This window comes from Spermophilus citellus, assembly GCF_964194105.1.
Source record: "Spermophilus citellus genome assembly, chromosome: 9".
Lineage (NCBI taxonomy): Eukaryota > Metazoa > Chordata > Mammalia > Rodentia > Sciuridae > Spermophilus > Spermophilus citellus.
Window position 1 is genome coordinate 61,233,624 of NC_138191.1, and position 17,610 is coordinate 61,251,233.

Sequence of the window (17,610 nt, forward strand, 5' to 3'; positions counted from 1 at the left end):
TGTGTTGTCTGAAATAAATCTGACCCCCAAAACAACAGCCAATATGCAGAAGAAATAAGCTAAAAATTTTCCAGGATATTCTTCTCAAAAACTAAAAAATAAAAACAGTAGACAGTAACTGATCATCTTAATTTTAAAATTTATTTTTCATAACCACCAGAAAATGTATCAGTTATAATCTTTACTCATTTTTATTCTAAAACACATGCCTACTCTCACAAAACCATTTTGCATCAACTATGAAAAAAAATAGTTCAATAACTGATTTTCTCAATGCTTACTGTAACCAGACACCATTTTAATTACCTTAGATGTTTTAATTTATTTAATCCTTAAATAATCTTATTAGAGAGAATCATTATCCCTCCTATTTCCTTATATATAAGGAAACTTAGAAAGATTAATTTACTTGTTACATACTGATTGAGGATTTAAACCCTGAAAGTCTTGTTCCAGAGCCCACAGTCTTAACCAATATACAATGCTGCTTCTATGAGTATACTTTTAATTATTCTCATTTGAGATTAATAGTATTATATGTAGGAAGATAGTTACAAAACAATGGCCAAAAGATAATAAAGGACTGAGAAATTTCAAGGATTTTAAGATAGATCAAAACTTACCTGTTTCCCTTTGATATGATCAGGAGATTTTAAGTGTTGCTGAACTGAACTATGTAAAGCAGGAATGTACACACTGCAAGCACTGCAGTGAACAGTCTCTACTTTCATCATGTGGTCATCTGCAGTAACACCTACAAAACAAATCCTATCATTAAAAAACTAATATATTCTTTTTTCTGACAAATCAAGACTCTACTGCTTAGTTTTCATAACCATTTGTACCCCTTTTACCACAAGAAGGATAAGAGTATATAGGTTTATGTCGAGATTTTTAACACATCTCATAAATCTACAGATTTTTTAGATATGTAAGATAACTGGTTAAAATTACAAGGTGCAATTACATTGTACTTCCTAATCATGTTATACACTCATACTCTGAGGCCTATAAATCTATCTTCCCCAAAATATAAACGAAAACAAAGTTGATTTTGTAATAAAATAAGAATTTTTCATGATTATAAATATGGGTGGGTAGAGAGAGGAAAAAGGATGTCAACATTTGATTCTTTTTTTTTAAATATTTATTTATTTATTTATTTTTAGTTTTTGGCGGGGCACAACATCTTTGTTTGTATGTGGTGCTGAGGATCGAACCCAGGCCGCACGCATGCCAGGCGAGCGCGCTACCGCTTGAGCCACATCCCCAGCCCAACATTTGATTCTTAAGGGGAAAAAATATTTTTTTAGACCTTGAAAATGATTAGAATTTATTTCAAGGAAAGGTATAAATATATGCAAGGGATATTTTGTGTGTATGCTCAAGATACATTTTTAATTATTTTTCTAAAATTTTAAAACTTACTACTTTAATAACAACATTATGCAAATACTATTTGCCTTTTTGGCCCCACCATCAAATCTGATTTTGTCAGGGATTACAAACAAGTAGAAAAGAGAACATAAGTCATAAACAAAATCACAAGCAGGGTCTGAGCACTGGGGTCTCTGCTAACCATAGAGAAAATAGCACAGATTTTCTAAGAATTGCAAGCAATTTAGTATGACTAGGGCACAGACTATAATTAAGGGACAAAAGATGAGAACAGAAAAACTAAAAAGGGCCTAGGTTTAAAAGATCTTTGTGTGCCATGTCTAGGAATTTGAACTAGAGAGTGTAGAGAATGGAGAACCACTGCAATTTTCTGAACTAATAAGATTACACAGAATTAGAAATATGAAAGACTGGAAGTAAGAAAACTAGTTAGGAAAATACAACAACTATCAAGAGAACAGGTAAGGATTTCAATAAAAGCAAAATCTAAAGGAGAGGTTAAGGAACAGACTTAGTAAATATTTAAGATAGAACCTGTAAGAAATAGTGCTACAAACACAGAAAGGAAAAGGTATCTTAAATTAACTCCATACTTCTGGTTTTGGTAGACGGTGGGACTACTTTTCAAGATAAATGAAGGAGATATTAGTGGGTTTTTGCTTTGTTTTCTCTGCAGGGGGCATATGCTGAAATAAATGATAAAATTGTTTTGGATATATTGATTTTGTCTAACTGATGAAGAGATGTCTATAGGCAGTTGGACAAATAAGACTGGAGTTCAGAAGGAATTACAGGAAAAGATGAATTTTCTTATAAACTCAAATGAAGGAGGCAACAGTAGGTAATAACAAATTTGTAAGCACTGAAACAGGAAATCAAAATTCACTTCTGTTAACCCACAAAGACAAGCAAATATTTAATTATGTGCTATATCACTTTGTAGGGGAGAACAAGAAAGCTATCATTTATGATAAAAAAGTTATGTTAAATATACATGTAAATTTCCTAAAACAATTTGCCTACTTACCTTCCATAACATCTTTTTCAATTATTTTGACAACCTCTGTTTGATTATTTGTCTGTTGTTTACGAATAGATGTTTTCTTAAATTTATTCACCATGCATTCCTAGAAAATAAAAAAGAATCCAAACAGTTCTCAATAAGCACTTCAGTATATGCTTAGCACCATGCTCATCTTATTGAAGACACAATACCTGCTCTATAAGAATTAATATCTGTTCATAAGCAGCTTACAATTTAGGTGAGTAGGCTATCATAAAATACTAAAAAATTACAAAAAGTATTGACTTTTCAAAATGTATTTTACACATAGAGAAAAAAATCAAAAACAGCTGAAATAGTGAAGAGGGCTTCTTAGGTAAATGCATATTTAAGTCGTAAGTGACGGATAGCAACCCACTGAGGAAAGAAATTACATAAAGATTTTTTGTTGTTGTTGTTTGTTTGTGGTGCTGGGGTTTGAACCCAGGGCCTTGTGCATGTGAGGCAAGCACTCTACCAAATGAGTTATATCCCCAGCCCCTCAGAAAGAAATTGTAATTAAGGGACACAATTCTGCAAGGTCTGAATGATCACTGTATTTCTAATCCTCTAATAATTTTTATCACTCCTGTCTAAATCTGTTTTCTGTACAATTACCAGTTCAGCTCAAGCCTCTTCTTTCTGCATTCCTGGTCCCAACAACTTTTCTCTTGCCCAAGCCCTTACTGTACTTCTGAACTATTGCCATTTATTCTTAAATGTATCATCTGTTTATCTGTCAATATGTTCTATTATTGTTGCATTAAGAATGGTATCTCTAGTCTTCAGTGCCTGACAGCATCTTCCATAGAAATTAAAAAACAAACAAACAAACAAACAAAAAAATGCATGACCACATACTGATAATATAAAGGATGATGGTTTGGATATGAGTTGTCCCCCAAAAGCTCATGTGTGAGACAATGCAAGAAAGTTTAGAGGAAATAATTGGGTTATGAGAGCCTTGACCTAATCAGATTAGAGTATTGATTCCCTGATAGGGATTAACTGGGTGGTAACCGTAGGTAGGTAAAGTTTGGCTGGAGGAGATAGGTCACTGGGGACATGCCTTTGGGGTAATATATTTTGTCCTTGCTGAGTGGAGCTCTCTTTCTCTACTTCCCAGTGTCCTGAGCCACTTTCCTCTGCCACGCTTTTTGCTGCCACAATGTTCTGCCTCACATGGAGCCTCAAGGAATGGAGCCAGCTGTCTATGGATTGAGACCTCTGAAACTGGGAACCCCAAAATAAACTTTTCCTCCTCTAATTGTTCTTGTCAGGACTTCTGGTCATAGCAGTAAAAAAGCTGACTAAAACAACTAGGTTCTTTGCCTCTGACAGGATCTTTAGCTGCTCTGAGCATGATCTTTCAATTATGATAAAAATGAGTTGCTATAAGGTTCAACTGAAATAATGAATTAAAGTGGCAACCACATGTATACACAGTGGATGATAGCTGAAACTACATGAACAAACAGTGTAAAGCAATTACTTTTCTAACACTTCTGCCATTTCTGTGAGAAATGTAAAATGGTTTTCCAAATACCAAATCCAAACTCTATTACAGAAGAATTCACATCTAATTCTGGGTTAATTTTAATAGCTTTTTCTCAATAAAGTTAATTATTAAATTTTCAGAAACATAGAACAGAAAAGGTGGGGAACTATAAAAAAAAATAAGATAATTCAGATCAGATAAAAGTGCTTATCACCTCAAAAACAGCTACTTACATGCAAAAACTCCATAACAACTTTGTCAAATTTGGTTTGTTTCTGAATATGATCTAATGTTTCTTGGTGTGAAGAACTTTCCAGATGCAGTTCGATATCTTTTTCTTCAAAGGTTCGAAATTTGCAAAATGAGCATGTGAATGCCATTCTATGAAGAAAAAAAGTTTTTCTTTAAATATTACCATTTCCTCTTAGAGAATACACCAATGAAACTAATTTTACCACATAAATCATTTCCTTTTTTTCCATTTTATGACTTACTTGAATTTAACTTAAGTCAGAAAAATATAGTCTTTCTTTTACCTATTTGGACAGCACTGTTATTATACCATTTTTCATTTCTGGCCCACCTTGGAATTAATACAATTAAAAGGCCAAAGCAAACAGAGGACTATTAAATTCGAAAGTTCTACAACTTATTTTACATTTGTATCATCAACAAAGCCAGGTAGCAAACCAAACAATGTAACTCTTGGATGATCAAAAGTTCTACTCACTATACAACATTTCAGGGAAAATAATAGGCCTGGCCTAGACAAATGCATATATTTGTAAGCTGAAGAGCCATATCAGAATGAATTTCCCCATTGTTTCTACTTTATCATAATATATCATTTCTTTTTCCTTGAATTATGTCAATATTGTCTCCAAAATGGTTTCTGACCACAATCTTCATTTTCCAATTAATTCCCCACACTGCTATTAGATTTATTTTCCTGGTTCATACTATGGGCTCTAGAGTCAAATGCTGGGTTTATATCCTGGCTCCCTTATGTGAGATTGAGCAAATGATTTAACTCTGGCTCAGTTTTCTTATCTTTATGAAATGAGATTTCTCATAGAGATGCCATAAGGATTAAAAAAAGAAAAATTATTACATATAAAGTCCTTAAAACAGCAATTGTTCAATTAATTATTATTATGTCCTAATCTGGATAATACCACAATTACGCTCAAATGCTTGAATGGCTCCTTGTCGATCAAAAAACAAAGTCAAATGCTTTCAGCTGCCTAATCTCTCCTCTTTTTGACTTTATACACCAATACCTTTAATGGAATCTACGACACAGTATGTCTTTATTAAATGTTTAAATTACATTATACCTTTTGCCCTACTGTACTCACTTTAATCTATATAGCTTTTCATTTTCTGAATATAAAAAAAAAACCCCCACACAGTTCTTTGCTTTTATCTCAAGCCAAGCACTCCACCTACACTGCCTCTCACAGCTCCTGCAATCCTACCATTTCTAGATTAGTACAAATACCACTTCCATGAAGTACCCTTCCCTGATTTACCTGCACTCTTATTTACAAGTTCTTGCTCATAAAACTACCTTGTATGTCTTCTTGCACTCTTCACCATATACTATTATTTGTATACATCTCACACATCTAACCCTTTCTTCCTAGTTTCCCTTAAGCACATATACATAGTTACATTTCCATCTTCTTTATATTAAGAACATTCAAGTAATCAAAGAAACATATCACAAGAATAGTAGTCATTTACAGTCAATCTCTAATACTTCTAACTCAGAGAAAAACTGCTCTGGTAAATTAAAATAATTTGGGGTTATTTTAAAGGGTTCTTATCCTAATATGACAACTGACATTCTAATTGAACTGACATTCTATTGGATGTATCATCAGGTTTTTATTTATAGTTATGAAGAAAACAGTTAAATGAAAGTTGAGTTCTTTGATTTTCTCCAAATCACAACATTTATTATATTAACGTGAATGTCATATTCAAATCTATAATTTAATGGGGAAAATACTCCTAGGTTAATTAAACATAAAAATTAATCTTAAAATGCTAAATCATCTTTTGACTCCTAAACATTTGATACAAAGTATTGACTTTAATTCATTTCCATATTAAAATAACTATGCCCATTACCTCTGTAGCAAGAAGGAATTATAAGAAATGAGGAGTAGAAAAGATATTCATAAATACCAAAAACAGCAGTCCTCTTAAAACTAAAACTTCTTTTTATGGATCAATTCTTAATAAGGTTAATCTTATTATTACTCAAATTCCAATAACAAATCCCAGGAACAACAAATCAAAAAAGAATAGATTATTAAAGCTAGATACAAATATTACACAAGTATAATTAACAGACTAAAATAAAAAAACAGACAAATACAAAATAATCTGGGTCTTCAGATATAACTGAATTTTCTTTTCCACATTTTACATAAATAAAACTAATACCTATATAATTACCAAGGAGTAACAAAAAGTTACCTATTTAATATGGAAGAAACTCACTCTTTAAAAAAGGATCTCTTAATATTAAAAGTTTCTCAAATTCTAAATTCTTTTAGAGGAAATTTTGGTTACTTACAAAATTATGTGAAACACTTCTTTCTCTTCTTGCTACACCAATAAGTTAACATTTAAAGAACAAATGTACATTCTAAATGGGAAATTTACTGAATTTCCATTGTAAATTTTATATCCTAGCATAAGTAGAACCTTATGAGAAGACTGCAAAGAAAATGATGGAAAAAAGATCAATGATAGTCTTTTTGAAAAAAATTCTAGGCCCCATTTTCTCTCTTGGAGGTGGCCCACTCCATGCACCCTCAGTGTTATTCCACGTCATTAAATAAGTCCTTTATACTTAGTAAAAAATAAAAAATAAAAATAAAAACTTCTACTAGTCCTTTTCTCCAATGCATAATTTGCATTTTATATATGTATTTTTCTATTTTGCCTGCATTTTTCTCCATGCTATCATAAATTTTATCATCTTCATTTTTAACAACAACCTAAAAACCCATAAAGGAATGTGTCAAAACTTCCATCTACTTGCTCACTTTCTATAGTTGGTTTTATTTCCTGTTTAGAGCTATTACAAAAAAGTACTGCAATGGGCATATATGTTTAGACTACACTCTCTATGTTTTTATATTATTTTCTTGGAAAGGTTAATGGGTACAGAGAAATTTACGACGAAAGAAACAAAGAAAAATGGAAAGGGAGGGGAGGGGAGGGGAAGAGAGAAAGGGGAAGGACGGAAAGGAGAGAAGGAGGAAGGAAGGAAGGAAACTGCTAATTGCTTTCCAATGGTAACAACATTATACAGATTTTTTTTTTCAATACTTGGTAATGAACCCAGAATCTTGTACATGCTAGGCAAGTATTCTGTCACTGAACTACCTCCTGTCCTTTTTATTTTACTTTGAGACAGGATTTCACTAAGTTGCTGAAACTAACCTCAAATTTGTGATCTCTCTGCCTCAGTAGCTGGGATTATAGTGCTGTGCCAATACACCTGGTGGCAGCAGAATTTTAAGTGTCTTTCGACTGTACCTTAGTTCACAAATAAATATGTTCTCTTCACTAATAAAATAGCATATTATTATTTGCATTTTCTGGTTCCTTAAATTACTGTCTCAACATTTCTCCACAAGTTATTAACTACTGTTGTTCCTTGACCACATTAAGTACTGGACATCTTGGTTCTCATACTTTTTTAAAAAAAGTTTGAACTCAGCTACTTGGGAGGCTGAAGTGGGAGGATCAACTTGAGCCCAAGATTTTAAGACCAGCCTGGGCAACACAGGAAGACATCTTTACCAAAGAAAAATCGGATGATTTTTATCTAATTTAGACATAAGACATTTCCCATGATTATATTTTCAAGATTGTTTGCTTGTTTTGCAAGTCTGTATTTAGCCAAATTTGTTCATTATCTCATTTATTAACTTATTCAGCAACAAACTTATTAGGGGAAAAAATTTATACTTGAAGAGATTAAAGTACTCCAATTATTTTCCTGTAATTTTCCATTATTTTTAGTAATCTATTTGGATTTATTCCAAATGGTAAACGAGAATCTAAACTGATTTTTTTCCTTATTATTTTGTTGCTTAACCAAATCCTTTTGTTTTTATTACAAGTTTACATTCCTACATATAAGGGAATCTGTTTACAGGCTACTAACTGTTATATTGATTAGCCTATTACCACTTGTGTGTGTGTATGTGTGTGTGTGTGGCGCCAGAGATTGAATCCAGAGCCTCACATATGCTAGGGAAGCACTCCAGCACTGGGCTACATTCCCAGCCTTACCACATATTTTAAACTACTACAGACTTTTAATAGTCTCAATATCTAAAAAAGCCAATATCTACTCATTTATTCTTCTTTTTCAGAATCTGTTTTGGGATCTAGATAGAAAAAACTTATATCATTTGGGTTCATTTTGTTGTGGGGGTGGTGGTACTGGAACTTGAACTCAGGTGCCTTTTATTTTTTTTATTTTTATTTTTTTCAGGTGCCTTTTATATCCCAGGTCCTCTTCATTTTTGAGAAGGTCTCACTAAGTTGTCTCGGCTGATCTCAAACTTGTGATCCTCCTGCGTCAAACTCCTGAGTCACTGGGATTACAGGCTATGCCACCACACCCAGCTAAGAACAGGATCAGCTCTCTGATCCAAAAATATCAGTAATAATCAGATTTTCTATCCAAAAATATCATTATGTCTCCGTATAGCCAAAATTATATCATTATGTCTCCATATAGCCAAAATTCAAAACTTCATAGTTTTCTTCTGTAACAAGTATTTATTAAATAATTCTATAACAAGTATTTCTTTTTAAAAATAGTGTTATTTCTATATATTTTATATTTTTGGATTACCATTATGAATTGGATCTTTTTTCTTATACTAATAGGTGATTACATATAAATATTAAAAAGCAAAAAATTCTATATATCTTTGACCAAACTTTTTCACTTGACTTTTAAGAATTTTTTCATATTCCAATTCATAAACTTGCCTTAACCAGGAAACTATTTTTCAATAAGCCCATTTTTTTATTTTTGTAACTTTACTAAAAATAAACCCACAGGCCTGAAATCCCAGCGCCTGGGGAGGCTGAGATAGGAGGATCGATAGTTCAAAGCCAGCCTCAGCAATGGTGAGGCGCTAAGCAACTCAGTGAAACCCTGTCTCTAAGTAAAATACAAAATAGGTCTGGGAATGTGGCTCAGTGGTCAAGTGCCCCTGAGTTCAATCCCTGGTACCAAAACAAAACAAAAAAACAAACCTGTATCCATCTCCATATTTCTCACTGTTTTTTTCTCTTCTGCGCCTTTGTTTCTCTCGCCGAGCCTCAATCCGTCTCTTTTCTTCTTCTTCACTTTTAGGATCAGTTTTTGCTAGGATATTAAACAAAGAGTCAGAACTAAAAATCATTTTTTCATTTTCCCTTTTCAAGTACCAGATTATAATAAAGTATAGACATGACAAAGATTCCTTAGTGATCACAATCTAAACTGAATTCATCAGAAAAATTTAAGAGTTGAGACTACCCAGAATTTCAGAAACTGCACTGAATAAATTTCATTTGCTTTAAGGATCATAATCTTGCAATATTTGCTTTTCATCTAGTAAATCTGTTCATTTTTTTCTTATCCTTACTCTAAGCAATAATATCCTTGTTACCTTAAATTATCTTGCATATCACATATATTTAACATTGAAGAAATTGACCCAGAATGAAAATAGAAGTCCAATGAACACCAGAAAGTCCTAGATGCAAGAATTCATATTCTTATTATAAGACCATGCCCAAAGTTGCAAAATATATGTTTCTAATTTTGTAATAATATGTACAAAACATAAAATTTACCATTTAACCATCATTTTGAAGTGTCCAATCCAGTAGCTTTAAGTACATTCACATGTTATACAACCATCACCACTATCTAGTTCCAGAACTTTATCATCAGTCCGAATAAACCTTAGTAGCTATTAAGCAGTTATTCCCTATTTCAACCCTACTCTAAAGTTCTAGTATCTACTAATCTACTTTCTGTTTTCTGGTTATTTCACTTAAATAGAAACAGCATTGTCTTGCCTTTTTCTATTTAGCTTCTCTTATTTAATATGTTTTCAAAGGTTATCCATGCTATACTATGTTATAATATATACTGTTTTTTTAAAATCTACTCACCTGCTTGATGAACTTTTAGATTATTTCCACCTTTCTGCTACTGAACTACACTGCTACAAATATTATTATACAAATCTTTGTTTGAACACCTCTTTTTAATTTCTTAGGATATATACCCCTACAAGTGGCATTATTGGGTCTGTTTCCCAGAATGGCTATACCACTTTACATTTCTACCAGTAGTGTATGAGCATTCCAGTTTCTCCATATCCTTGCCAATATTTGTTACTTTTTTTTTAAATTATGACCACCATAGTGGATATGGAGTAGTATCTCATTGTAAGCAGACTCTCTTAAAATACATTAAACCTAACAGCTAAAAAAATCCTACCCCATTTGCCCTTACACTTTTCCTTTCAGCTTAACAATAAACAATTTTAAACACTTGCGAAGTACACAATGGGATGTTTTAAAATTATACAAAATCAATCTTAAAATTTAATATCTATTTTTTCATGATTTATAAGAGCTTAAATGTATATTTTTTAACCATTTTTCAATACCCTCATGATTCACAGATTTCCCTCAAACCCTCAACTAAAGTTCGTTTACATATTACTTCAAACAAGAATTAAATTTCCCTTCCTATGCTAAAAATATTGATTTTTTTTAACCTCCAGGCAAATTAAAGAATATGGTTCCTTTCTTATTAATTTTCTATCAAACATACAGTCTATACTACTGTAACATAGGAAGAACTCATATACTGGAAAATTCAGTACATATCCTTTTAAGTTATCCATTTCATGCCTGAAAAGAGAAGGCATACCTGAAGAGAAGGCTTGATTTAACTAAAGAATTCTGGCTTCACTCTTAGCTACCCCTGTACTTCTCTCAAGTTTTATTAAGAAGAAAAAAAGGATAAGAGGGAAAGGACATATATCTGCCTTAATGGTAAGTCAGTTTCTATAACAAACTTTGCAATATTTACATAACTGTAATTGTAACTGTAAAATGCATCTTTCAAATCTGTTCCAAGAAGACCAATTAGCTGAATTATCTTATTCTACTAATACCAGGTAAAATTTCTTACATGGTAAATAAGTATCTATCAATGAACACACTATAAAAGGTACCCCCCAGCTGGGCATGATGGCGCACACCTGTAATCCTGGTGACCTGGGAGGCTGAGGCAGAAGGATACCAAGCTCAAAGCCAGCCTCAGCTACTTAGCAGGGCCCTAAGCAACTCAGCAAGACTCTGTCTCAAAAAAATAAAAAGGGCTGGGGTTATGGCTCAGTGGTAAAGCACCTCTGGGTTCAATCTCTGGTATAAAAAAAGGTACTCCACTAACTTGGTATCAGATTGTCAAAATATATTTCTGGCAGTGCTGGGGATTAAACCAGGTCTCATGCATGTTAGGCTAGTGCTCTACCACAGAGCTACATCCCTAGTCCCAGAATGTTATTTCTCATTAAATAATGTAGGTATCATAACAGGAAAGTAGATTTAAGTATAGTATTTAATCCTTATCCTAAGTTTTACATTATAGTTCATATATTTTGAGGAAAGAATCTAATATTGTAACTTCAATTTTAAAAATATAAAATCAAAATGTCTATAATGTCATAATTAGGGAAAAAAGTTGTTTAAAAATAAAAAGAGGGCTGGAGTGTCCAATCCAGTAGCATTAAGTATTACTTAATGTGCCTCAGTGGTAGAGTGCTCACCTACCATGCATGAGGCACTGGGTTTGATCCTCAGCAACACATTAAAAATAAAAAATAAAGATATTGTTTCTACCTAAAACTAAAATACAAATATAAAAATAAATAAATAAAAGGAAAAAATAATATAAATTTCCGTTATAAACATTTGGAAGCTTAAGAGCAGGGTTTCTGTGAACCAAACCTTGCCCTGAAACAAATCCTGGATTTTAGCCATTTACTGATTATCTGACCTAGGTGGCAAATTATTTATCTGTTCTACTCCTGCTGCGTCAGCTGTAGAGAGGTTTGATACCCACACCCATACCTAAGCAAGTTCACGTGAGAATTATAAAAGTAATGTACACTATGCTCTCTAACAGTGTCTAAAGTCCAATAAGCATTCAATTAGTGCCAGCTTACTATTATTAGCAATTACTAAAATCCCATTTTTAATAAAGATACTTATCAATCCTTAAGCAACTTAAATGGAGACAAAATTTTAAAAACAAACATACTGTATTTCAAAAATATATAATATAAACACAAGTTTTTAAAAAATCAGGACTTACTTAGGTCTTCATGCTTTACTCCCTCTTCCCTTTTTGGGAAAATTACTTAAAGGCTATCCACCACTTTCTTAGCAATTCTGACAGCAAAAAACACACTCTAAGACATTCACTGTAATCCTCACTACCTCTTATTTTTAAAACTAAGTGTAAAGACATCAAAAACTTTCACCAGAACTTGAAAAGATTCATTTATTACAATTATCTAAACCTTCTTCAGCTCCAAATGAGTTATGTAATTAATTATTAATCCTGAAGAGAGTAACTTTTGCACCTTTGTAATACCACCTACTTAAGAAAGACAAAATACTTTAGTAATAATCAAGGCAAAAATTTGAAAAATAAAAGTAATTCAATGCACAGGCAAAACATTTACTGTATACAATTTTACTATTATGTTTTCACAGAATGCTGATAAATATATTTCCTTAGCTTTTTTATTTATATCCTTGGCTTACTATAATTTGTTCAGATATACTTGCCCCCATTTAGAGATACGTCACAATGTTAAACAACAAAAGTAACAGAGAAACATAAATAAAAGTAATGAGAAAAAAAGAGTAATTTGGTTCTGTGCTTTAAAAAAAAAAAAAAGAGCTTTATGGAATATAATTCCCTTCTAAATTATAGGATCCAATAGTTTTCAATGTATTCACAGATACGTGCAACCATTATCACAATCAATTTTAGAACATTTTTATCAACTCAAAACATAAGTTGCTAAACAACCAGGCTATATTCTGAGAAATGCATCATTAGTCTATTTTGTTATGTGAACATCACAGAGTGTATTTACACAAACTTAGATGGTATAGTGTACTACACATCTAAAATATATGACATATATCATTCTATATGTACTTATCATTGACCAAAACATCTTTATGAAGTATTTGACTGTATGTTTATGTGTGAACTGATATTTTCATTTATGTTTGATATAAACAGAAGTGGAATTGCTGGGTCATTTGATGATTCTGTTTATTCATTTGAAGAATTGCCAGACTATTTTCCAAAGTGGCTTCCCCATTTTACATTCCCACTAAACGTGTACAAAGGTTCTAATTTTTCCAGATCCTTGTTAAAACTTAGTATCTTTTTTATTCTAACCATCCAAATGGATGTGAAGTAGTATGTGATTGCAGTCCTGATTTGCATTATCTGATACCTAATTATTGAGTACCTTTTTATATGCTTATATTTTTTGAAACAAATGTCTGTTTGGATTCTTTGCCCACTTTTGAGTTGTCGTTTTGTTACTGAGTTCTAACAATTCTTTATACATTCTGGATTCAAGTGCTTTCCAGATGCACGACATACAGAAATAATTTTCTCCTATTATATAAGTTGTTTTTTCATTTTCTATTGATGGTGTTCTTTGAAGCACAAAGTTTTAATTTTGATAAAGACAATTCACCTATTTTTTGTTGTTCATCTTGTCTTACAAATTCCTTGCCAAATCCAAAATCATGAAAATTTATCCCTGTATTTTCTTCTAAGAGTTTTATAGTTTTAGATCTTCCAAGTAGGTCTTGCATTTTAGTTTTGGCATGTGGCTAGCCAGTTGTCAAAAATACTATTTTCACCTCTACAATGAAAATTACAGAACACTGAAATTAAAGAATACCTTGGAAGATGAAAAGATCTCCCTATCTCCCTTGTTCTTTTTTTTTTTTTTTAACATATTTATTTTTTTGGTTGTAGTTGGACACAACACCTTTATTTCACTTGTTTATTTTTGTATGTGGTGCTGAGGATCGAACCCAGGGTCTCGCACGTGCGAGGCGAGTGCTCTATTGCTGAGCCACAACCCCAGCCCTTCCTTGTTCTTAGATAGGCAGAATTTATATTGTCAAAATGACCATACTACCAAAAGCATTATACAGATTTAGTGCAATTCCAATCAAAATCCCAATGACATTCCTCATAGAAATAGAAAAAGCAGTCATGAAATTCATCTGTAAAAATAAGACACCCAGAATAGCTAAAGCAATCCTTTGCAAAAAGAGTGAAGCACCATAGAGGCTGGGTAAGAGGGTGTTGGTGGCCTTCGGTTCCCTTGTTTCATCGTCGGTGATATTGCAGCGCAGCCATGGTAGAACCGCAGCCCGCGACCGGCCTCACTGACGAGGTCGCTCTCAGTTGCTGTTCCGACCCGGACCCTAGCACCAAGGATTTTCTGTTGCAACAGACCATGCTGCGAATTAAGGATCCTAAGAAGTCACTGGATTTTTATACTAGAGTCCTTGGAATGACGCTAATTCAAAAATTAGATTTTCCTACTATAAATTTTTCACTCTATTTCTTGGCTTATGAGGATAAAAATGACTTTCCTAAAGATAAAAATGAAAAAATGGCATGGGTATTCTCCAGAAAAGCTACACTTGAACTGACACACAATTGGGGTACTGAAAATGATGAGGCTCAGAGTTACCACAATGGCAATTCAGACCCTCGGGGATTTGGTCACATTGGAATTGCTGTTCCTGATGTATATGGAGCTTGTAAAAGATTTGAAGAACTGGGAGTTAAATTTGTGAAGAAACCTGATGATGGTAAAATGAAAGGTCTGGCATTTATTCAAGATCCTGATGGTTAATGGATTGAAATTTTGAATCCAAACAAAATAGCAGCAACTATTAGTTCATGAGAATGCTCCTTTTAAGATGTCAGTGAAGATGGCGATAAGGAAGGAAACAATACGACTCAAGATATCAGATACCAGAAGCATCTAGAACTGATGGATCATTGTTCCAGTTCAAATTATTCTTTAGTCTATTTCACTTTCCTTTTTCAGCTGTGTTTTTCCACCTAAGTGATCATTCTAGTTTTAAAGTAGTGCTTTATCTTATGACCTTGAATGTAGTTCTGTAACTTTACTTTTTAGGCAATAATTATAACAATTCCCTTTAGAGGCTGCATTTGCTGCCTTCTGTCTCCTAAATATTACTTTTCTTCAGGTCTGCCTTTGAATCATCATCTTTTGAAAAAGAAACATTTATCATTTTTTTGTGGTGGTTATCTTCTGGGGTTTCAGTTCCTCAGAAATAACTTTTCACAATGGAAAGTAAAGAACACTGAACAAAAAAAAAAAAAAAAGAGTGAAGCACCAAAAACATACATTGGAGAAGAGATAGCCTCCTCAACAAATGGTGCTGGAAAAATTGGAAATCCATATGCAACAAAATGAAATTAAACCCTTATCTCTCACCATGCACAAAACTCAACTCAAAGTGGACCAAGAATCTAGGAATTAAACCAGAGACCCTGTATCTAATACAAGAAAAAGTAGGCCCAAATCTCCATCATGTTGGATTAGGCCCCTACTTCCTTAATAAGATTCCTATAGTGCAAGAATTAAAATCAAGAATTAATAAATGGGATGTATTCAAACTAAAAAGCTTCTTCTCAGCAAAAGAAACAATCAGTGAGGTGAATAGAGAGCCTGCATGTTGGGAGCAAATTTTTACCACTTGCACAACAGATAGGGCACTAATCTCTAGGGTATATAAAGAACTCAAAATGCTAAACATGAAAAAAACAAATAACCCAATCAATAAATGGGCCAAGAACTGAACTGACACTTCTCAGAAGAGGATATACAATAAATCAACAAATACATGAAAAAGATGTTCAACATCTCTAGCATTAGAAAAATGCAAATCAAAACTCACTCTAAGATTTCATCTCATTCCAATCAGAATGGCGCTATTAAGAACACAAACAACAAACAACAGTAAGTGTTGGTGAGAATGTGGGGGGAAAAGTACACTCATACATTGCAGGTAGGACTGCAAATTAGTGCAGCCAGTATGGAAAGCAGTATGGAGATTCCTTGGAAAACTGGGAATGGAACCATCTTTTGACCCAGTTATCCTACTCCTCATTCTATACCCAGAGGACTTAAAAACAGCACAATACAGGGACACAGCCACATCAATGTTTATAGGAGCACAATTCACAATTCCACAGCTAAACTGTGGAACCAACCTAGATGCCCTTCAGTAGATGAATGGATAAATCAAATGTGGAATATATACACAATGGAATATTACTCAGCAATAAAAGAGAATAAAATCTTGGCATTTGCAGGTAAATGAATGGAGTTGGAGAATATAATGCTAAGTGAAGCAAGCCAATCGCAAAAATCCAAATGCCAAATGTTTCCTCTGATGCAAGGAGGCTGATTCATAGTGGGGTTGGGAGGGGGAGCAAAGGAGGATCAGATGAACTCTAGATAGAGCAAAGGGGTGAGAGGGCAAGGGGGAATGGGGGTAGGAAAGATGGTGGAATGAGATGAACATCATTACCTAAGTACATGCATGAAGACACTAGTAGTGTGAATATACTTTGTATACAACCAGAAATATTAAAAATTGTGCTCTATATATGTAATATGAACCTGTAATGCATTCTGCTGTCGTATATAACAAATTAGAAAAAAAAAACAACTATTCTCTCTCCACTGAAAAATCTTGATGCCCTTGTTATAAACCAGTTCTCCACAGATGTCCGGGTTTATTTCTAGACTTTCAACTTTATTCCACTGATCTAAATACACTGTCTTGATTACCATCACTTTGTGGTAAGTTTTGAAATCATGAGGTGTAAGTACTTACACAACAGGAATTTTGATAGAGATTGTGATGAATCTATAGATCAGTTTAGAAAGTAATGTCATTTTGACAATTTTGTCTTCTAACCTAGTTTAGTTTTTCCATTTGTTTAGACTGAATATCTTACAACGTTGTATAATTTTCAAAATTTAGTTTTGCTTTTTTTAAAATGTATTCCCAAGTAATGTATTATTCTTGATGCCTTTTTTTTTTTTTTTTTTTTTTTTGAGATAAGGTCTCACTATGTTACCAAGGCTTTTCTCAAACTCCTAGGTTTAAGTGATGCTATGACTACAGCCTCCCAAGTAGCTGGAACTACAGATCACGTCCCCCTGCCTGGCTTGATGCTACTATGAGTAAAACTTTAATTCCATTTTCAGTTTGGCTCAAAATTTTGCACTGGTCAATGAAATTATGGCATTTGCAGGTAAATGGATGGAGCTGAAGAATATCATGCTAAGCACAAAATAAGTCAAACCCAAGAAAACCAAAGGCTGAACGTTATCTCTGATAAGCAGATGCTAATCCATAATGGGGTGGGAGTGGGGGAGGAAGGAACTTTGGATTGTGCAGAGGGAAGTGAGGGGAGAGGAGAGGATGTTGGGGATGGGACAGACAGTGGAATGAGACA

General features: G+C 33.2%; 2 protein-coding genes across 4 annotated transcripts in view; one reads left to right on the top strand and one right to left on the bottom strand.

The window, feature by feature from the left end:
- Window positions 1-17,610, bottom strand: part of ZNF326 (zinc finger protein 326) — a 41,165-nt gene that overhangs the window by 8,419 nt on the left and 15,136 nt on the right. For all 3 annotated transcript variants that reach the window (XM_081306147.1, XM_081306148.1, XM_081306146.1), the window contains 4 exons: window positions 9,240-9,351; window positions 4,172-4,319; window positions 2,426-2,525; window positions 624-754 (listed from right to left, as the gene is read on the bottom strand). In XM_081306147.1, the coding sequence (XP_081162273.1) occupies window positions 624-754; window positions 2,426-2,525; window positions 4,172-4,319; window positions 9,240-9,351 (491 nt within the window). The remainder of the gene's footprint in view (window positions 1-623; window positions 755-2,425; window positions 2,526-4,171; window positions 4,320-9,239; window positions 9,352-17,610) is intronic.
- LOC308656671 (lactoylglutathione lyase-like) lies at window positions 14,380-15,300 on the top strand. The gene has a single exon (XM_081307978.1). The coding sequence runs from the start codon at window positions 14,456-14,458 to the stop codon at window positions 14,960-14,962; it is 507 nt and encodes a 168-aa protein (XP_081164104.1). The 5' UTR covers window positions 14,380-14,455; the 3' UTR covers window positions 14,963-15,300.

Coding starts and splice junctions, on each gene's coding strand:
- LOC308656671 (XM_081307978.1), top strand. CDS start 14,456: ATGGTAGAACCGCAGCCCGCGACCGGCCTCACTGACGAGGTCGCTCTC.